At 38.3% G+C, this 20,297-nt stretch overlaps 4 protein-coding genes across 5 annotated transcripts; 2 read left to right on the forward strand and 2 right to left on the reverse strand.

Moving 5' to 3' along the window:
- Window positions 1–52: 52 nt before the first annotated feature.
- LOC117651569 (serine/threonine-protein kinase fused) lies at window positions 53–3,597 on the forward strand. Its single transcript, XM_034395699.1, has 11 exons — window positions 53–339; window positions 443–556; window positions 646–791; window positions 877–1,056; window positions 1,153–1,406; window positions 1,488–1,584; window positions 1,674–2,373; window positions 2,450–2,578; window positions 2,666–2,906; window positions 2,982–3,169; window positions 3,282–3,597. Exons 1-11 carry the CDS (start codon window positions 229–231, stop codon window positions 3,351–3,353), a joined length of 2,232 nt encoding a protein of 743 aa, XP_034251590.1. The 5' UTR covers window positions 53–228; the 3' UTR covers window positions 3,354–3,597.
- On the reverse strand, window positions 3,462–5,678 carry LOC117651570 (dol-P-Glc:Glc(2)Man(9)GlcNAc(2)-PP-Dol alpha-1,2-glucosyltransferase). The gene is made up of 5 exons (XM_034395700.1): window positions 5,283–5,678; window positions 5,010–5,201; window positions 4,748–4,916; window positions 4,510–4,658; window positions 3,462–4,425 (listed from the first exon to the last, which is right to left on the reverse strand). Exons 1-5 carry the CDS (start codon window positions 5,592–5,594, stop codon window positions 3,688–3,690), a joined length of 1,560 nt encoding a protein of 519 aa, XP_034251591.1. The 5' UTR covers window positions 5,595–5,678; the 3' UTR covers window positions 3,462–3,687.
- Window positions 5,679–5,789: 111 nt separating this feature from the next.
- LOC117651880 (protein KIAA0100) lies at window positions 5,790–16,568 on the forward strand. 2 transcript variants are annotated; one of them, XM_034396419.1, is made up of 32 exons: window positions 5,790–5,924; window positions 6,213–6,339; window positions 6,430–6,636; window positions 6,732–7,019; window positions 7,103–7,451; window positions 7,546–7,664; window positions 7,797–7,976; window positions 8,086–8,290; window positions 8,379–8,655; window positions 8,738–8,889; window positions 8,978–9,114; window positions 9,199–9,358; window positions 9,440–9,583; window positions 9,662–9,848; window positions 9,962–10,130; window positions 10,218–10,340; window positions 10,429–11,212; window positions 11,301–11,494; window positions 11,573–11,700; window positions 11,780–12,000; window positions 12,098–12,240; window positions 12,351–12,557; window positions 12,641–12,769; window positions 12,896–13,097; window positions 13,204–13,413; window positions 13,509–14,385; window positions 14,479–14,626; window positions 14,710–14,803; window positions 14,892–15,121; window positions 15,209–15,421; window positions 15,501–15,602; window positions 15,696–16,568. In XM_034396419.1, the coding sequence occupies exons 1-32, from the start codon at window positions 5,866–5,868 to the stop codon at window positions 15,744–15,746; spliced, it is 6,816 nt and encodes a 2,271-aa protein (XP_034252310.1). In that variant the 5' UTR covers window positions 5,790–5,865; the 3' UTR covers window positions 15,747–16,568. The 2 variants fall into 2 exon arrangements, with proteins under 2 accessions (XP_034252310.1, XP_034252311.1); XM_034396420.1 differs by lacking the exon at window positions 7,797–7,976.
- LOC117651881 (NFX1-type zinc finger-containing protein 1-like) lies at window positions 16,231–19,949 on the reverse strand. The gene is made up of 8 exons (XM_034396421.1): window positions 19,704–19,949; window positions 19,436–19,610; window positions 17,844–19,202; window positions 17,675–17,758; window positions 17,320–17,591; window positions 17,055–17,198; window positions 16,803–16,974; window positions 16,231–16,720 (listed from the first exon to the last, which is right to left on the reverse strand). The coding sequence occupies exons 3-8, from the start codon at window positions 19,168–19,170 to the stop codon at window positions 16,530–16,532; spliced, it is 2,190 nt and encodes a 729-aa protein (XP_034252312.1). The 5' UTR covers window positions 19,171–19,202; window positions 19,436–19,610; window positions 19,704–19,949; the 3' UTR covers window positions 16,231–16,529.
- Window positions 19,950–20,297: the final 348 nt, after the last annotated feature.

Here is a 20,297-nt window from a genome sequence, read left to right on the forward strand (position 1 = left end):
TCGAATTTCGAAGGCACTTTTTGCCAGCCTGGTAGCTTACTGTGTTGCCAACCTCACCACGCATTTAGTAAACATAACCTCTCAAGTAACTTTGGAAACAAATCAAAACCTCTTCACATGAACTAGCTATGCTTTAGACACTACTGTCACGTAGCATGTATCATCTTGGGAAAACCTTCATCGGGACCTTATCACACTGTCAGCTCTAAATTTCAATGAACTTCAATTATGGATAAATATACGGTTATTAGGACCATTGGACAGGGTTCCTATGGAACTGTGTACCAAGCTTGCTCCAAAAACTCTGACCAAGTTGTAGCTCTGAAAGTTATTACCAAGGTATGTTGACAAATATTACTTAGAAAAATAATTTTCAAGTGCACTTTTTAAAGGAGGTTTGTAAAATATATTAGATAAATAATCTCAACCCTCTTACTTTCAGCACAAAAAAAATCAAAAGGACATCCAGAATTTACGACAGGAGTTTGAAATCCAGCGCACATTATGTCATCCCAATATCATCCGCATGCTAGATTCATTTGAAACGGATCATGACGTATGAATTTTTTAAATGTTTTCTATCTTATTTTAAGAGGATATTGATGCAGTTTTCTGACGGTTATTTCTCTTATTTGTCATCCGTAGATTATTGTTGTTACTGAATTTGCTCCTCAAGACCTCTCGCTGAAATTAAAAGAAAAAGGACAACTCTCTGAAGAAAGTGTGAAGTCCGTTGTCTGTGATTTGCTTTCAGCCTTGTACTATTTGCATTATCACCGTGTCTTGCATAGGTATGCGGCTCAATTTTATTTTTGATTGCTTTTATTAAATTTTTCTTTTGGATTCAAATTAAGTCCCTTTGTGCCCATCCTTTAGAGATTTGAAGCCTCAAAATATTCTTGTTGAAGCTAATGGCACTGCAAAACTGTGTGATTTTGGTTTTGCAAGGAGCATGAGTATTGACACATATGTTTTAGTGTCTATCAAGGGTACACCATTGTACATGGCTCCAGAAATCATTGACGGATGCCCATATGATCATAGTGCAGATCTTTGGTGAGTGCAGACTAGAAAAAAATGTAAAAAGTTAAAAAAAAAAATCAAAGATTAATCCACAGCAGTAATAAGCCTCCTTTTGAATTTTTTTAACAGGTCCCTTGGTTGCATAGTGTACGAATGTCTTGTTGGATCTCCCCCCTTTTACACTAATGCCCTTTTGCGCTTAGTAAACTTGATACAAGGAGAAATTAAGTGGCCTATGTCTGTGTCCCCTGATTGCCTGTCATTTTTACGGGGATTGCTGGAGAAGGACCCTTCTAAGCGCTTGTCTTGGCCAGATCTTCTTCACCATCCCTTTGTGGATTTTTCCAAAATTAATTTGGGAAATGTTCCTTCCAATGCTGCAGGTATTTGTTCTAATGTTTTAAAAAAGTATTAGTGGAGGGTTTTAAGATATGTCCTATATCATGTAATCCTTAATATTGCAGTGGTTGTGCCTCTTACTCACCCTCTGACAGCTTCCCAGGCATTGGCAAAAGAAAAACAAAAAAAAGACTTGATTTGCCATCTAGCAGGAAAGCCGAGGTTTGTTCTTCCTCTCAATGTTAGATCCCTCTCAATGTGTACTAGCTTGCTTTGTTGAATTTCATGGCCACTCTTTGTTCTTTTATTAGGAGTTATGCTGAGTCTGCAAAATATTTAGAGCAACAAGAAAATAAGCATAAAGTTCTACAGGAACTGCAATCACATCCAAAAACAAGGGTCTGCATGGCTAGTCCTGAATGTGCTGAAAATCAAACCTTAGGAAACAATGGAACTTGTCCTATGATGTATGCAGTTGGGCACAAGACACAGAATGATGCTGTTATTCCTATGCAAAATACTCCAGAAAAAAAACTTGCTTTCCCTGGTGTTACTTTGTTGAAGGCTGAGGCTGGTGTTCAAACTTTTGATCACAAGTCAGATAGAAACAGTGAAATCGTTCCTACATTAGATTCAGATAATGTTGGAGATAAAGATAAAAACACTATTGAACACTTGTCACCTGTACCCACCAGTCAGGTTGAGCACTCCAATCTATCAACTACCAAGACTGACAAGTTTGATGGACAGACTTTTCTTAGTTGGATATCAGACGACAACCCCCAACCTATTGAGTGTGAGGAGTGGTTGGTTTTTCTTCAAAAAACTATGGAAGAAGTCATGGATGGAGAGGTAGATATGATGAAGCAGGAAAATTTTATTGCTATGTTAGTGTCGCACCTGCGTAACCCTCATGCATCTAGCAAAGTTGTTGAGTATGTGGCATGCTTGCTCTCCTTGCCCTTTGTTGTGAATGGTGTAAATGATGACGCACTTACACGGATAAAGGAAGTAAGTGTCGGAAGTACTACTATTCTCATTATTAGGTGCTCGCCTTATTCAAATGGTTTTGTTTTGTCATTTTCAGGTTTATCTTGTTGTTAAGGTTGTTCCAAATCTTGTTTATGCATCCAATTTACTGACTCAACACAAAATGACAGACAACAAGCCTGATGTAGAAGAAACTGACTCTGATCTAGGTGCTGATGAACTTCAAGTAAGTATTTTTTAATAATGTATTTTTATCATTATTATTATTCCTGTGAGAAGTGAAACTAATCGATTCCTATTTCTACTCAATCAGGCAATTGAATGCATCTATCTGTTGCTGTGCCACTTAACACATCTATCTATTGATTTCTTAACCCAGTTCTGTGATGCTGTAGCCATATTTAATTGTGTAGCTCTTCTACGACAGCTGTTGCTTTTAGGGCGCAGAAAAGCACGTATTGTAGCTGATCTACTGGCAATTCTAGCCCATATTTTAAGAGTATTACCTGAAAGTGCTCTAATTGTTGAACAAATTGCTCTTGGTTCTGTTGAAGGTAAGAATGATCAATGATGTTGCGAGGAAAATGTATGAAGAGCAGCATGTGTTAATCATGTTTTGTTTTTTTTAGGAGAGAAAGGAAAAGGCCTTAGTAGCATCTTAAAAAACAAGACTTGCCCACTGCTGCGTTCGAGATGCTGCCATCTTTTAAGACAACTTGGAAAGTGCTCATGTCGTGCTTTACAGAACGCCTGGTCACCAGGCCTCCGCTCTGCCCTAGAGAGCCTACTTAATGACTCAAGTGATCTTGTAAGCAAGGTCGGCATTATCATTTCTTAATTATAAGATTAATTTCAATATGTGAAATTTGTTTTGGGAAATTCTGTTGTTATATTTTGTTGTCCACTAAACTACATATCAACTGTTTCAGGCAGCAGAGGAAGCTGTCAGCAAATTGAAGTGCTTGGTATTTTATGAAGCACAAAGTCGCCCTAAAAGATGATGGCTGTCAGGGATCTCAACTTCTATACCTGTGATTCTTCTCTTGCGATTTAGACTGTAGGAGACACATTTACTCACTGTAAGAGTAATGAGGGTAAAAGACTGTCAATTTTATCTTTGCCTTTTTGTATTGTGGCCATTGGCATAAAATTTGTGATATTTTGTAAGATTTTTAGCCAGTGTAGGATACATTACAATTTTTAAACATACAGTACCTCCAATAAAATAAAAAAATTAAAAAAAAATTAAAACATCTTACAGTTTTCTCATTGAGCTTTCCTATAACTAAAATAATAACTTTATAGAATAAACAAAATCAGTCTCAAATATTGGATTTACCAAAGGAACCGTTGTGGTTCCTCCATATTGGGCCACTTTATGGTTTTGAGAGAGTATATCATAATGGTTGACACATTCACAAGTCCATACAAGCCCATCTCTGAAAAAAGTTGCCAGATCTCAAGCTTTGTGACACAGAGTCGTAGTAACACGTACGGAATAATAAAGTATCGGAATTCAAGTAAAGATTGAGGAACTATGCTGGCTATGAGGCAAAATATAAACCCTATTTGAAACACAAAATCTGTGCGCTTCAGAATACTTCCAATTAAAAGACACCCTAACATGTAAAACGGTGTGACCATATAACGAGACCACCAAGCACGGTCAATTATACGCCTCCAAATGTAGAAGGTGTAATGTCGATTGTCAGCAAGTAAGTAAGGATGAGCAACAGTGTTGAAATGGACGATGGTAAAAATGATAACCATACCAATGAGAACAGGAACCACCCGCTGGCGAAGTGTCACATGAAGTGTGAAAACATAAGGCGCTGCTACAGGAAACATAAAAAAGAGAAAAAAGGCAGAAAAGTACAAAAGTTGAGTCAGGTGAATCGATGCTTGATGGGCCTGTTTGTCACCTACAACTATACTACCATTCCACACAACAAATATAATAAATGCTGCACCAACAAATATGTAACCAGTCAAATTGCGTAACATCGAAACAGCAAGAGTCTTGCATGCCGCGCTGTTAGCCAATGCAACTCGACAACTGCTAAACCACAGCAGCTGGAACAGATTATAAAATGTTTTAGTCATGGAAGAAGTCTAGATCCAACTCACCCATTAAAAGTTTTGGCGGGTAATACTCACCTCCAGATACTTGTAACTTCTTACAACAGGAAGTGTGAACTTCTTTTTGCTGATATAAGCATTTTGTTTTAAAGTTTCTGCTAAACTAAGCAGCCCAAAAAACATTACCCACACAATATTGGTTTGACGTACACAAACGGCTAAGGAACCTAGGAAAATAAAGGTGGAAGTAGTATGCCATCTGACCAGAAACCCAAAATATTACTCAGGCTTCCAACAATATTTCAACGTATCTTACCAGTCACTGCTGACAAAACATGGCGCTCTTGAAGGCATAATAAGTATGCAAATAAAACTAGAAAAGTTGACATGACGTCTGTGTAATATAAGAAGTTAAAAAAATATAACACAGGAAATATACAAATATTAACAGCAGTTAAAATGCCTTGTGCAACCTCCAACTCATCCTGAGAACGGGAAAAAAATAATAAGAATTTCATTGTATTGTATTAAGTAGTATCTTCAGAGTGTAGATTATATATACTAGCAACAGTACTCACTTTAAAATCATGTATTTGTCGTAAAAGACTATACACTACATAGAGCAATCCTGTACTCAATAGCATATTGATGCAACGCAAGGCATATACGGATGAACAGAATTGAGGGTTTGATAGAAACCATGACACTGGCTTCAACATTCCAACTGACAAAAAGTACAGGCCAGGGAGAGTTGTTATTTTTGGATCCCACTGAAAACAAAATTTAAAACAACATTGAAATTTCTGGTTTTATATTCGCAGATGGATAAGCGAGTGGGGTGGACAAGATACCTCAGAGAAGCTTCCATTGCAATATCGCTGAGCCTGGGGGATGTGAAACACTTCGTCCAGATAGGGGCCTGGCTGGGCTTTAAACATATATTCGAAAGTAGCATATGTCAAGCCCAGATAGATACTGCTGACAGCGAGAAAAGTAGCGAGCAGCCACATTGACAAGCCGGGTATCAACCAACACTCCTGCTTGAAAGTTACTGCCAATTTCGCCAAGTTGAATCCCCTTGCTGGTCTCAACAGGGATCGAGAGGACGCCATTGAAGAACGCCGCTTCGAACTCCTTCGAACGCTGTTTACGCTTGAAGACATGAACTAAAGTAAACAAAACCTTGGCAAGTGTCGCAGCAGAAGCGGCGAAGCAGACGCCACAAAGACACATCAACAAAAGAAAAAACAGAAACAGTCAACTGCAATCTTTCTTTCTTCTACTCGGAAAAATATATTCATATCCGAATGGAGAGACAGGAGCTGAGGCTAAGGGTATGACAAATATTTGATGTTATTGTTGTTTTTGTTGTTGGTTTTTGAGACAACACCTTGAACCTTAAATTTTCGGGATTTATTTTATTTAACAGCATGAATGGCTGGGCTAGGGGTGTTTTGTGTGGTCTGCATTACCATATACTACTTTGTTTCATCGTAAGTGTTGTTAGGAACTGATTCGACTTAATATTCTTATCCAAGGACTCTAATTACTTGGTTAAGTTTGTTTTGGACATTTGTTTTGATTTTGTTGTTACATTGCTTTCAGTCATTTCCTGTGAAAAAATAACAAAAAAATCAGAATGTGTGAAAAAAGTAGTTGAGATGCCTTTTTATGATTGATTATAGCATTAAATTTGATTGCCTCCCCTGACGATTGTACTGTTGTTTTACTCAATTTTTAAGTATGTTTGTCATTGCCATTAATTCCTCTTTCTTTCGCAGACTCTTACCAAAATTACTTGCTTGGCTTTGTAAGCAACGTTTTCATGTAGAGGTTCACATAGGGAAAATCTCTTTTCTCTACTTCCGACTTCAAGATGTCCACATCAAGAAGAATGAATTTTCTGTGGTAAGTCAGCCATTTTAAAAGCTCTGTATGAAATAAATTGTCCCTTTAATTTGTTTCTTTCAATACTAAATTTGTGACGGTATCTTGCAGCACATAGAAGAAGTAGGTTTCCGCAGCAATTTTTTCAGCAGTGAAGTGACTAAATTACTAGCTGTTGTGTTACGAGATGTTCGTATCAACAAAGATGTGGGAAACAGCTCGGATGGTGCCAAGTCATCCCGTCATTTACCTGATGATTGGTCTCATATTGATTTTCGGAACAAGAAGATACCACCCTCCATAATTACGTTTGCCCAGGTTTGACATATTTATTAATCCTTACTTTGCCTACATATTTCTTTGCTACTGTTGTGATGCCTAGTAATATACCTGAGTAAATCTTTTACTTACAGTTCATGGCAGTTCACATAACGAACTTGAATGCAATGCTGTTGCATCAGCAGTCGCCTGAGTGGTTAGTTCATGCGACAGCAGCTGAAGTCCACTTAGATGGTAGTGTGGTCCATAGTGCCCGATCACTCTTAGTAAATGTGGTGCTTGCTAATGCTTCAGCCAAACTACTCAGGCATGCATCTACAGCAGACCGCAATAAACCCCAGACCCAAACTTGTCTTGGAGAATTGTCATTTGGTGTTTCTCTTGAAGCAATGATGGCTGCCCAAGGGTCCTTATCAGTTGAGGTAAATTTTCTTGCTTAAGAGTATGTGTCTCTGAAGATGCTAAGTAAGTCTTGATATTAGCTCTGTTTTCTCCTTCATTTTAGAAACTTCATGTGTCCTTAGAACATTTAAAAGCTGTGATAAATGATGGCCTTTACACCTTTGCTGCTGAAAGAAGGAAGCAAGAGGGGTATAGGACTGGAATGGGGGCCCAAAAAGATTCTAAAAGTGGCAAAGAGAGGAAAGGTTCTAGTGATTCAGTATTGGTGTCTCAGACCCAACTGTACAGCCCAGCTATGATATTATCCAGCCTCTCCCCTCTTATCCCAAAAGATATGAGTCTCAAAGTGGAAAATTCCCATCTGACCGGCATGAGAGCTGCCAGTAGCACCGAGTTTCGCGCCTCTCTTCACAGTTTGGAAATTCATACCAGCTTTGTCTTAAAATTAGCAGGTAAAATCAGTGAAAATAAGTTTTGTACTGTTTTGACTCTTCTCCACAAAAAAGTGTAAAATTTAATAATAATCATTATTATTCTCTTAATTAGGAATACATGGTGAATCAGTAGTTCCAGAGGTATCTGTAGGACTGCAATTAAATGATCTGGACGTTCGTGATGAGAGAGAGAAAGTTTTCTTATTACAAAGAATGACTTTAAAAGCAGGTGTAAGTTCTCTTGATTCTTGCTGCATGACCTTGGACTTTGCTTCAAATTTAATTTTTATTTCACAGTGTATATACTCTTGTAGCTTCAGCTTTCACTTTATAATAACTTTGAACTTCTTGTTATTGAACTAGCTGGAGGGGAAGTTATTGAAGGTAAATCTTCGATTAAATACGCTGTCAGGCACTTACAACCACCGGGCTGTGCACTCTTGGGTGTCAACGAATTTTCTTCGCACTTCTCGTTCCTTGCACTCCTCACGTTCCTTCCCCTCATCTCATGACTCACAAACGCATAGTAGTTCTTATTCGAAGGTGAGGAAACAACTTATGTATTTAAAGTTTCAAGGGTCAACCCTGTCATTGATGCTGTACCGATGTTTGCTACCAATGTTCTATTTTTATTTTTTCAAATTTTTTTAAGGATATGGAAGTTGAAGCAAGAGATCATTCTCACAAATACCCTAGTCGTAACTGGATGCATGAAATTTTGAGTGGCTGTAAAGTGTCAGGCAGTGTGGAACTGTTTGATGTGTCAACCCATTTGCGCATGTCTAGTTCAGAGGGCAGTGCCTGCATCGGTTGTAATCACATTCGCCTTGGTCTTGATCAGGTTTTCACATTACAAGGTCAGTTTTCACTCACATCCTCAACAAATTCTTCTTTCTAAATTTGATTAAGGATTGTTTTTTATTAATAGTTCCAAATTGGTTGTAGGTCATACTTCCGCTCAGTCTATGGAAGACTGGTCTGGTGAATTATTGGTTGAGGCCCTATGGTGCCGCCTTGGTTTGTTGCGTGATGATACTGATGTTGATATTTATCAGAGAAGGCGGAGTCATGTATGGGGAACCCCACTTTTCCTTGGCGTTATGCTTTTGAATGTCCGAGGGCGAGCAGGTGTTTTGCACCCTCATAAGTTAGATGGAATGTTGAACATGTTGTGTGGCGAGTGGAGCCCCAAGTTGGCTGCATTTCTTATCCATGCTGTCAAGTATGTATAGCCCAACAAAGCATTTTTATTCGTGGCTGAATTTAATCTGGTTGTAATAAGTCAACAATTTTATCTGGTGCAGGTGCTATGGGGATTATAAAGACTCCAAAGACAGAGCTCCTAAAGTAAATCGCCATCAAAAGTCCAACTCTCAGTTACTGTCATGGATAAACTCTTGCTCTCTTAATGCAAAGATTACAAATTCTAACTTGTTTTTTATCAAAGATCCTCAAGGTAACAAAGGAATAATTTATTTCTATTTTTCCTGAACTATACTATACTCTCATTGAAAAATGACATAATTTCTTTTATTGTTTGTTAGTGGGTGTTATGCTTCGTTTGGATTCCATAATGATTGAGAAGGGGTCTAAGTCTAATATGTCAGTGGAAGGCTGCAAAGCTGTCTCTCTTACACCTTCTGGAGTTCCATTCATTTGCTTGAAGTCGGAAGAAGTGAAGGTTGGTACTTACAAGTACAATAGGTTTTGTTTGTACTAAGGCTACTTTCTTTTATTTCTACAATACTGTTTTTTGTGGTCCCAGGCTGCCTATGCTCATATTCAACAAGCTAGAGTCCAATACCAAAATAAAGTAGTGGAACTTCAACTGCTGGAAGAGATCTTTGCTACATGGAGTACTAATCTTCATCTAAGGTTGCTTGCTTTGGGACAGGATCTGGTTCAGTTTTTCTCGCAGATTTTGTGTGAGTTTTGATTATTTTTTCTTATACATGAGTGTCACTTGTTTGGTAGATGGTACATTTATTTATTTTTTTATGGTATAGACAAGAAGCACTCTGCCCCATCTGAGGAAGGGAATTTAAACAAAGGTTTTTGGAATGTCTTGGATGAGGTGAAAATAACTGCTCCTGGGCAACTGAAGTTAGGCATAGATCTTTCTGAGAACCACAACATGCTTGTGACAACTGGTGAGCTAAATGATACTTTGTGTTAAGTAGTTTGCGATGCTCAGGAATCTTCATGTCAACCAATGTCTTTCTTTCCAGGTGACATTTCTCTGCGTATTGGAAGTGAAACTAGTGGTTATTCAGCCAACACTATTCTCATAGCTGTAGATGATCAAAATATTTTCCACATTGACAATTTCCTCATGGAGATGATTCTGGACCTAGAAGATGTCCGTCTTGAAAGGCAAAATACGGAAGGTTTCACCCTTGAGTGGAACAAGACATGGTGGGGTTTGACTCAATTTCCTATTAAAATGTCTTGTTTCCTGATGTGGTTTATTATGTGTTGTGTAACCAGGAGAAGGCTTTAGAGTAATTCTTGAAAAATATGTTGTGTAGGTCAACAACTATATCATCATTTCGAGCAATTTTCCCCTATGAGCACAACTTTGCAGAAGCAGTGCGTAAAGAGCTAGTCAGCATTGTTAAGTGGTTGAAGTTGATTCACCATAGGCAAAAGTCAGATTTCACATCCAAAAGTCCTTTGCCAGCTGACATGGTCATCAAGGTATATGGCATAGTTTGTCTTTGCAACTTTGTACCATGTTGTGTGATTTTGCCTGTTGTTGTTAATAATGTGTGTATCAATTTTCAGGTCAAAGAGTTTTTGTTCGAGATGAGTGATGATCCTTTTGAAGTAAAGCTCCGTGATAATTTTGAACTGCTAGAGGACGAGTATAAAGAAAGCTTGAAGCGTCAAAAAATGCTTGATGCCAAGGTAATTAATTATTATGGTTTTTTTTTAAATCCCTGTAAAATCACCAAGATCCTATATTTTTTAAAAACTTGTTCTTATCTCATTAAAGGTTCAAGAGTTATGTAAAGAACATCTCCTAATGCCCGCTGGAAAAGTTGATGAACTGTACACATCTTTGAGCATGAAGAATGCTGAGATATATGTCCAACGGTCGAAACAAATGAATCAGACCCCACCTCGTACTAGGCTCTTTGCCTGGTTAATGACAGATGTAGAGATCATGGCCCTGGCTGATCCTTCTATTCATGGTGCAGAAAACGTAGTCGAGAACATGACTGAAATTGATCCAGATAGCCCATGGCCTGAAGATGGCCTTGAATTCTCAACTTTGTGGTGCCGATCTGTGTCTGCAAGTTGCAAAGAGTGGCAATTTCAGCTCCGAGATTTCCCTCAACCTCTTTTGCTTATACAGGAGCTAAGCATTTGGGGCAGATTGGTGGGAGCTGAACAAGTAGCACCTAAGCGTGCTAAGCGAGGAGTATCAATTGATTTGGGTGATCCATGGGGTAAAGTCGAAGTAGACCGCAGCATGACGTCACTAAAATTCTATCACGATTTTAATTGTGATGTGGAGACATTTAGTTATGCATTTGGACCATGTTGGGAACCAGTCATTGCCCAATGCAATCTCAGCTTTGGTCAAATTTCCCCTCCCTCCTTGGATCCTAGCCCAACCCTCCCATTCTGGGACAAAATGAGACTTCTTTTTCATGGCAGACTAACTATGGTGACCAGAACATTGACTGTGCTTCTGCATGCCTCACTGGACCCTTACAACACAACAGAAGAAATGGAGCTGACATGGAGAGACGTTGCCCTAGATTGGACCAATGGTGGGCACCCACTATTCTTCTTGACCAACACTTGACAACTCTTCTTATTTCTGAATTTTTAATGCATTGCTTTTCTTATGTTAATTAGCAAAAGTTGTCTTCAAAGGGTCTCTCAATGTATATGTGCGGACTGCATCAAAGTATGACGACTGCCGCCTTCTTTTCTTACCTGATTTGAGAATGACAGTGAAACTGGGCTGGGTCTGTTTAGCAGATCCCAATGATCATCATTCTGTCATGCCCTGTGCCCCTGATAAATTACCAGAGTACTCAAGTAACCAGGTAGAGCGTCAGATCAATTTAATCTTCACTATTACTTTTCATTATTTATCATTACTCTAGCGTTGATTCCTACTGTAGGAACATGACTCATACAGAGCTTTTCGCTCCCAAAACCTCAACGTGAGCATCTCTATGGAGACCAAGCAAAGTCCTAATGGGCCTTCAAAGCTGGACCCTACTATACTGCTATATGGCAGCACTCTGAGGTAAAATGTGTTGGTATGTTGGTATCTTGTTTCAATTTTTCAAAAACATCAATCTGAAATTGTGTAATCCCCTTTTCAGGTGGTTTGAAAGCTTAAAATTAATTCTGTCAGGAGTGACAAGGCCTACTCGTCGAGGAGCATTATTCAAAAACAGTCGTCCAAAGAAAAAGCAACTTAGCAGGCATTATCGTAAAGTGCACTTATCATTAGTCCTTCATCGGTTCCACATATCCTATTGGATGTCATCGTCTATGCAGCGTGGGTTTGAAGTATTTGGGGGCAGGGTTACCTGTAGCTCAGGTCAGTGTTGTGCTTTGGCTTAGATAAAAATAGCAGTAGTTTTGATTACATCATGTGAGCAACATGATGATAACAAGATGCCTCTCTGTCCCGACAGAGCATACATTATCTATGGTTCCTGTGGATGATGGCCTTAAACACCGCCCAAGATCAGAATGGGCAGTTATGTACATGAATTGTGAATCAAATGATGCTGAAACTTGGCTTAAGAGTGCTTTATTGGGGGATGAGAGCAAAGAGGTAAATGTTGTCTCTCTTGAGTTCAATCGATGTACAGTTAACAACTTGTGGTCTTAGTTTCATTTAATGTTGATGTGCATGTAGATGGCTTACAACTGTTATTCTTGCAGCACATCCTACATCGCCAGCCAGTCGAAAAGTGTTACTTTTTAAGTGTCTCCAAGGTGTCATATGGACGTGAAGCTGTGATACCTCACAACGAACGCCCAGTTGACACACCAACTCATAGGCTGGTGGTACATGGACTGAAGGGTGCGTGGACCAAGAGTAATCGGGATGTGGCGTTTGCCCTATTTGACACCGTTGTCAAAACCAAGGTAAGATGAAACTAAAATGCTCTGCTCACCTACCTTGTCTTTGAATGGATCAACATTATATGCATATCATTCAATTTTTGCAGCAATTAAAGAAGAACTTGTCAACTGAAGCTCTGAAAGGCTTCAGATCAGAAAACACAACAACTCCATTGAAAACACGAACCCGCCCAACTGATGGGCAGCTCACACCACCTTCTAATCCTAGTCTTCAGGTAAGAATTCAATTTTTATGTTGGCCATCAAATATCTCCTCTGGAACAGAACACCTAGTGACAATTAAGTCAGACTTAAGCTTGTCATGTTATTCCAAAATTATTTTTTTTACATTCTTTTAACAGGCTGCTGGTATGCAAGCTACTCCCTCACCAATGACTAAAATCCAATCTGGGCATGCTGCTAGCATGCTTCAACAACTAATTGCTGAAGCTGACAAAAAGTCGGTTGTCTTCAGTGATGATCTCTCCACACAAACTCGAGACCAGAATTTGCAAGGTGTTGCTGCCTGTCAAGAAGATGATGTGGTGCACAAAAAGTGGCTGAGTATGTAGTTTGGTGGTTCTGACTATCAACGCAGATTTTTTTCTGTCTCTCAGTTTAAGTAAAGCAAACAATTCTTGATGTTTGATTGCTATTTTGATTTTTATAGTTGCATTGGTGAACAGTCAAGTTCTGCTAAAGGGATGTGAAACAAAGGGATATGTCATTATAAGTGCTGCCAAAGCTGAAGTTCTTCAAAGAATCCATAGACCTGCTTGGAAAGACCACACCCTTGTATCCAAAACTACATGGGTTGGATCTTTGGAATGTATGCAGTATTATGCAACTGTAAGTGCTGGCGAAAATTATAACATTGATGGTAAGTAACTATAGCTTTGATATTTTTTTATTTGTAATATACCAAAATTTTGAGCATGCTTCAAGTGATTTATTTCCTGACATTTTTTACTACAGAAAATATAATGTGGCTTTCTGTGGAAAATATTCAAGAAAAAGATTCTAAGGTAATAGCAGACTTACCTGACCTGCCCCATTTAGTTGGAAGTGGCCAGTCTGTTGGTGGAGTGGTCAGTGAAACTGTTGGAGGAAGTAGTACGGGTGAGAACCCAGCCATTCAACTACAAAGAATTGTCTCTCGCTGCAACTGCGAGTTTTTCTATGTTGGGTATGGAGATAGTAGTATTGATCCGAGTACTCTAGGGGAAGCTCAGGTACCACCTTTACCATTAGATGAAGGGGCTCCCTGGGAGAGAAGAGAGAGGGCGGTTGATGCATTTACATTGATGCACCACGATCTGAATGTCAGCACAAATTCACTGCAATACGCAATGCTTTTGGATATTATAAACAATCTTTTGTTGTATGTTGAGCCTCATCGCAAGGAAAGATTAGATCGGCTTCAACGATTACGATTCCAGCTGCAATTATTGAGTCGCCAAGAGGATGAGCGTAAACCTATTCAACAACTACAAAACTATGTAAGAAGTCTGGTTTCAAAACTCCGTCGTCTGGAAAAGGAAACCTATCTACTGCAACGGGCTCTCGCAGAAGAGCCAGATGAACCAAGTCTGCTTGCGCAAATGGAAGATCTTGAAGATGCAGTAAATGAGTGCAAAGAGCACTTGTCTGCTGAAAGTGAAGAACTTGATATGATGTTGTCATGTTACAAGGAGCGACAACTGTCAACCACTCAGAAAGTTGCCACATCGAGAAATGACAAACCTATTACAGTTGTCAGAGCTTCTGAAATTAGTTTTAAGCATGCTAAATGGCAACTAACTGATAGTGATGGTCAACTTGGAATAGCTGACCTCATCCTCAGCAACTTCTTGTGAGTATTTGTATCTACAAGTGTTGATTCTTTACTCTGAAACTTCCTATTAATCGTACTCACGTGTTTGATTCTCAATATTTTTAAATTAAGGTACACCAAACATTCAAAAAGTGATGATTCTGTCGAGCATTTGCTTGAATTAGGATACATTAGTGTTGAGAACCTGCTTCCCAATGAGGCCTATAAGGAAGTTTTAGTGCCAACAGAAAGTCCTAATATTATGCCTGTTGATCGGAAGGTAGGAAATGTACATCTACATGCTTTTCACTGTGGAAATCTTTTGCTTATTTTTCTTTTCTTTTTTCCCCATTCTATATACAGAGAGCTCTGAGAGTATTTTGTCGTGAGAAAGCTCCAGTTGCTGGCATATCAATCATGGAACATTTTGAAATTAATGTTGTTCCAATTACTATTGGTATGGTTTATTTGATGATGTATTTGTCACATTATGATCTTTGTCTTGCTGTTTCTTTCTAAAATACCAAAGTTTTCTTTTTCTGCAGGACTTACAAAAAAATTCTTTAATTTAATGCTTAAGTTCTGCTTTCCTGAAAGAGACCCTGACAATATTGAAGGTGATCAAGTTGACATGGGGGATATTGAAGCTGATACAAGAAGTCTTGGGAGAGCTTCATCTAGTTCAAGAATCTCTGGGAGTTCTAAACAGAAAAAAATGAAAGACTCCAATTTTTATGTCCCTATAGAGCATAAAGATGATGTTGAAAAAATGAAAGTAGGTGTTCTTAGGAACAAGAAAGTTATCACATCAGGGTAGTGTTTATGGATTTTTACTTATGTTTTCCTTTCTCTCATAATTTAGGAGAGAGCAGAAAAAAATAAATTATTTATCTACATCAAGATTCCTGAGGTTCCGGTTCGAGTTAGCTACAAGGGCAACAAGGAAAAGAGCTTATCAAACGTCAGGGATTTAAACTTGCTCATAAGAATGATGGAATATCACAATGTTACATGGACTTGGCTTGATCTGTTACTAGCTATGAAATCTGAATGTCGAAGGGCAATTGTTTCTCAGGTTTGCATAATAAACCAAGAATTGAGTTCTATTATCATATCTTTCTGGATGGAAACTTTATCAATCTTTGAAATTTCAGGCAATCAAACATAAGTTACTTAAAATGAAGGCAGTTGCTGATGACTCCCCTTCGCCGCAAGAAGAAGACAAGGCACGGATGCTTTTGGGTGCCAAGCTCATGGTAAGCATTATCAACTACTCCTTTGTCAAAATGTCATGTGTTTTAAGCAAGGGAACATATTTTTAATTACGTCTTTTCTTTTGGTATTTACAGCCTGGCGAAAGCAAAAGTTTAAAGAAAGGTGTTTTTAAATTTCCCAAGTAGTCCAAAGTGATTGAAGGAGGTTTGAAAATCTGTGAGCAATATGTTTTGCTGTACCTTTGTTGTTATGTACATGTTTAAGATGACTTCAGGGGTAAATCTACCCCCTTTTTTAAAGCTTGAATCATTATGAGATGTTGTTTGTGTTTTGCTTTTCTTTGAAAAAAAAAGGAAGATAGTTTGATTAGGGGGAAAAACTGAACACATTGTTTTTAAAAGATTCTATTTGTATCTGTAGACTTCCAGAAGTTACCAATATTTTTACAAGTATGGGATCAGTATTTGTTGCAATGATTTTAGTTACATTTTTGTTTTTGAGTGCGAGAGGTGTGTCAATGTGTGAGGTAATGATTATTCTGTGATAAAAATTCTGGGTTTGTTGGTTTTAACTTTCTGACAATCATAAGGAAAGTCTAGAAAGTGACGTTTAAGACCCAAGTATTTAAATATTAGGGTATATGTATTTGAATAAACATTGCTTTAATAATTAATGTTTGAATAATTTATTAATTTAGTGCGTACAATCTTTGAAATTTTACATCATTGACTAAAGTGAAGCATGCAACAACAAATATGCAGAGATGCTACAGTTCATTATAATTTCTATGAAATAAACAATTTTCTCCATATGACACTTGGGCATATAAGTAATTCATGCCTTTAATAGTGTGATTGTGGACTGGAAACAATATACACAAGTAAAAACAAACATAATTAAAACAATGTTGGTTCTCGAAAGAAAAGTTCTGTTGAATCGTGGAAATATCCACCTAGTAAAACTAAAATCTAAGAGCAATTTGGACATGATGACAAGTTTCCAACATGGCGCAAATCAGCAACGTTTGAAGTCAAGTGATTTGAGCATACAACAGGCAAACCTGGTCCAACTGCACCCTGCTTGTTGAGAACTTCTTTCAATTTTTCCCAGACTGGGCTCTGAGATGCCAACAGATCAATGTTTCCAAATATATATAGACCTAGAAGATATTATTAAAATTAAATTAGTACTTAAATAATTTTTTGAAAGAACATTGAAAGATTGTATATTAGGGTGCTCACCATTTCGTGCTCTTGATAGTGCAACACACGTGCGATTTGATGTACGAAGAAACCCAATAGTGCCCTTGTTGTTGCGCACAAGAGAAAGGAGAACAATGGGACTTTCCTGTCCTTGGAAATTGTCAACCGAAGTAATGGCTAAGGAACTCAGCTCCCTTTCTTTTGACTGCAGCTGTGAATCAAACAAGTCAATATATGCACAATTATCAATTTTTAAGCAATAAAATTAGATATCTGTCTGTTAAAACATACCTGTTTCAAAAGCCTCACTTGCTGGATGTACATGGATAGGATCACAATATCTGAAGCCCTGTACCCTTGCTTCAGAAGGTGTTGACAGAGAGCAATGATGAATGTAGCTTCGAACATGTTTGAGTATCCATGAGTTGCCTTGTGCTGTGATAAGATAAAAAAAGATATTAAAGCGTGTAACCATTGAGAAAAACTTAAAAATACTGTGAATAATTTTGAGCTCTGAAACCACACACAATACAAAGATGAGGACAAAACTAATTACCTCCTTCTCATGAAAAGAGTGAGACATGAAAAACATGTTCTTTCTCATCCCTCTAATATGCTCCCGGTTGAGTGTGCAAGGGTGGTTTTCAAGTACACTGTAGAACACTGGAGTAAGCAGACAAGCAATGTCCGGACGCATGCGATGTTGCGTTTTCAGAGTTTGATAAGGAACACCATTGTTCACAAGCCTTTCAAATAAAGACACTTCCAGGTGACATTTTTCCGAAAGGTATGGGTGAGCTGTCGACGGGCGAAGTTGCTGATGATCTCCTGAAAATACAAAGCAATAAGGCAGTTAGAAAAACTCCTAATTAAAAATAAATAAACAGAAGAGCTGATGCTACTTGACATACCGATAAGAATCAGATGTTTACAATACTGTGTAAGAGAAGCAATGATATGAGCTTCAAGGACTTCAGCAGCTTCCTCCACAACCACTGCAAGAACCAGACAATTGCAAAGACCACGTTACTGAAGGTTACATTAAAAAATCATACATGTCATGACAGGTAGTGGACTTACCAATAGGCGAACGCAGTTTCTGTAGTACTGAATTCATTTGAGCAGCACAAGTTGTTGTCATACCAACAATGAGCGCTTCCTGCAGCTTCTGAAGGCCTTTTTCTTGTTGCACCTCCTTGAATGCTTGAACTCTGTCATAGTAATCCTTTTCTTGAGCAAGTGTTTCTTGTTCCCACTTGGTCTTTTCAACGAGTGATGGCCCCACTTTGTCTCTGACTTGCTGGTACTTCTCAACAATGTTCCACTGTTGCATCATTGTTTTGTAGGAAATTCTCATTGCAGCAGGCTGGTTTTGACGATCCTCTTCATTTCGCAGGATGGTGTTCAAGTTGTATGGAACGAGCTTTTCGCTTTTAGATTGGTCACCAACCCGTACTACTCTATCTGTCAATGGTAGAAGCCTCTCCAAAAATTGATCCAGAGTATGATTGGTAGCACATACTACTAGCAGTGGTGTCTCATTATTCTTATTCCAAATTTTGGAATTAAGCAGGAGGATTTCCACAATTTTAGTTCCAACATGAGTTTTTCCAGTTCCAGGAGGACCTTGGACGAGAACTAAACGGTTTGTGAGAGCTGCAGTTAGAGCCTTAAATTGTGATTCATTCAAACACATATCTCGAGCTGAGAGGTGCCTATCAATCTCCATAGCAGGTGCAAAAGCACCCCATGGCAATTCAAAACGTGTAGACGGGTCTATGTACTCCAGCTCATAGCCTCCCTTATAAGCATAGATTATTTCACTACGGAATGGGAAAGACCTTTCATCAAGACTCAGTAATACTTTCATTACTTGACTGTAAGGCAAAAAGTAAGTGTCTGGTTCAACCATAGTGTACTTGTGTACACTTTTTTCCAAAGAACAATGGCTAACATCATTCAGTTGCACTGTGACACAACCTCTCCTGAGCTGAGCCGGATTATGCTGAAGAACTGTACCCATAATCACAGATTTGAAATCATCTTTGGTGAATATTAAGAGTGAGCCTCGCATGAATCTTTTTGAATTTTCCCAATCTTCATCAATACAGTCATCTGTGTTAAACAGGACATCAATGCCCAATTCGTGACTGATTCTGGCTATTTTAGAAAACTGCACATTGTGGAAAATCCTTAAACTGTTGGAGTTCTTTCCATTGTCAGGAGTCTTTCTGTAAGCAGCAAGGCCTTCTCTGATGGGTCGGATGAAATCTTCACGTTGAAGAGTATAGTGGATGTCCAAATAGGTATCCACATCAGGATACTCCCCTTTAATAATATTGGGAAACAAATCTGGGCTCGTGGAATTTAAAATTTCCTGCACAGTTGGTAGCAATCGAAAATCCATGGTAAGGCTGTTGTATGCTGGTGGTGTATGAGCTGGAAAAGACAAAAAGTGAAACAATACAAAATTAGGAACCTAGACATAAAGCAATGTTTTCCATTAGTAAGAAATTCACCATAGAGTATACATAAACACACAAAAATTCGGAATATTGCAATGCTAAATCAATGGTTGAGTGAATGGGCTTACATCCTATGATGTAATTAAAATTTTATTCAAGTTATCAGAACTCATTATTGTAAAGGCTTGTCACATCAGTTGTACTTACATCGTGTAAAAGTTTCTTTTTGGTACGGTTTGCTGGATACTTAAAGAAGAATGCAAGGATCGATTTTCATGAAATTAGCATGACTTCCTATAAATTTTCCAAGTGGGGTTATGGTGCTATTCATTGCCAATAAGGATCTCCTCCATTCTGAACAATTTAACAGATGAAAGCTAGGCTAGAAAAGAGAAGGAAGACGTAAGGAACTGTGAGAACGATACAAACCAATGCTTTTTCGTTAAAACGTCTTTTACGTAACCAATTTGCAAACCATTTGAGAAGAACGTGGAGACAGAACTAAGGAATCCATCCGTGAGGTTTGACTATCTTGTTACACAAGTTTCATCATCCAAATTTATATCACAACGACAGGAATAAATGAAAGAACTGGAACTGATTTGTCAATGGAATATAAACTCCATTTCATACAACCGGGTCAATCGACTGTCAGCTTGAAAACGTGCAAGAGCAGGACATTGTTTACTTCATAAACAGAAAGACAGACGACACACACGCTCGGCAACCTGTCCAGAGGTCCTTATAGTTTATAATTAAACGTGGTCACAGTCATAATAAAAAATTATGTCTGCAGAACTTAGTTTGTCAAATTTCTCTCCCTTGCTTTTGAACAGAGCGCACAATCTAAAATGACAAGAGTATTTTTTTTTCATCCCTGTAAAACAATGTTGGTGAAACTGGTATCGATTACATTTCAGCATTCTTTTGGCGGCTGGTTTGAAACCATGAAAGCTAGGTTTCAAGGAAGAAACTAACCGAAGTTTCTTATTTTAATGATAATACCAGCAACAATCTATGTTCATCTTGTATGTATTGTTTCAGATTTGGGGAAGAAAAGTGTAAACAC

This window comes from Thrips palmi, unplaced genomic scaffold (assembly GCF_012932325.1).
Source record: "Thrips palmi isolate BJ-2018 unplaced genomic scaffold, TpBJ-2018v1 HiC_scaffold_6, whole genome shotgun sequence".
In the NCBI taxonomy this organism is placed as follows: domain Eukaryota; kingdom Metazoa; phylum Arthropoda; class Insecta; order Thysanoptera; family Thripidae; genus Thrips; species Thrips palmi.

Coding starts and splice junctions, on each gene's coding strand:
- LOC117651570 (XM_034395700.1), bottom strand. CDS start 5,594: ATGTCTTCAAGCGTAAACAGCGTTCGAAGGAGTTCGAAGCGGCGTTCT. Junction 5,202..5,282: donor GCAATGGAAGCTTCTCTGAG/GTATCTTGTCCA, acceptor TTTTGTTTTCAG/TGGGATCCAAAAATAACAAC. Junction 4,659..4,747: donor TGTTTTGTCAGCAGTGACTG/GTAAGATACGTT, acceptor TTATTTTCCTAG/GTTCCTTAGCCGTTTGTGTA.
- LOC117651880 (XM_034396419.1), top strand. CDS start 5,866: ATGGCTGGGCTAGGGGTGTTTTGTGTGGTCTGCATTACCATATACTAC. Junction 6,637..6,731: donor CCATAATTACGTTTGCCCAG/GTTTGACATATT, acceptor TTTTACTTACAG/TTCATGGCAGTTCACATAAC. Junction 12,241..12,350: donor TGGGGGATGAGAGCAAAGAG/GTAAATGTTGTC, acceptor TTATTCTTGCAG/CACATCCTACATCGCCAGCC.
- LOC117651569 (XM_034395699.1), top strand. CDS start 229: ATGGATAAATATACGGTTATTAGGACCATTGGACAGGGTTCCTATGGA. Junction 792..876: donor TATCACCGTGTCTTGCATAG/GTATGCGGCTCA, acceptor CCCATCCTTTAG/AGATTTGAAGCCTCAAAATA. Junction 2,374..2,449: donor CACTTACACGGATAAAGGAA/GTAAGTGTCGGA, acceptor TGTCATTTTCAG/GTTTATCTTGTTGTTAAGGT.
- LOC117651881 (XM_034396421.1), bottom strand. CDS start 19,170: ATGGATTTTCGATTGCTACCAACTGTGCAGGAAATTTTAAATTCCACG. Junction 17,759..17,843: donor GAAACTGCGTTCGCCTATTG/GTAAGTCCACTA, acceptor TGGTTCTTGCAG/TGGTTGTGGAGGAAGCTGCT. Junction 16,975..17,054: donor AAGTGAGGCTTTTGAAACAG/GTATGTTTTAAC, acceptor TTTGATTCACAG/CTGCAGTCAAAAGAAAGGGA.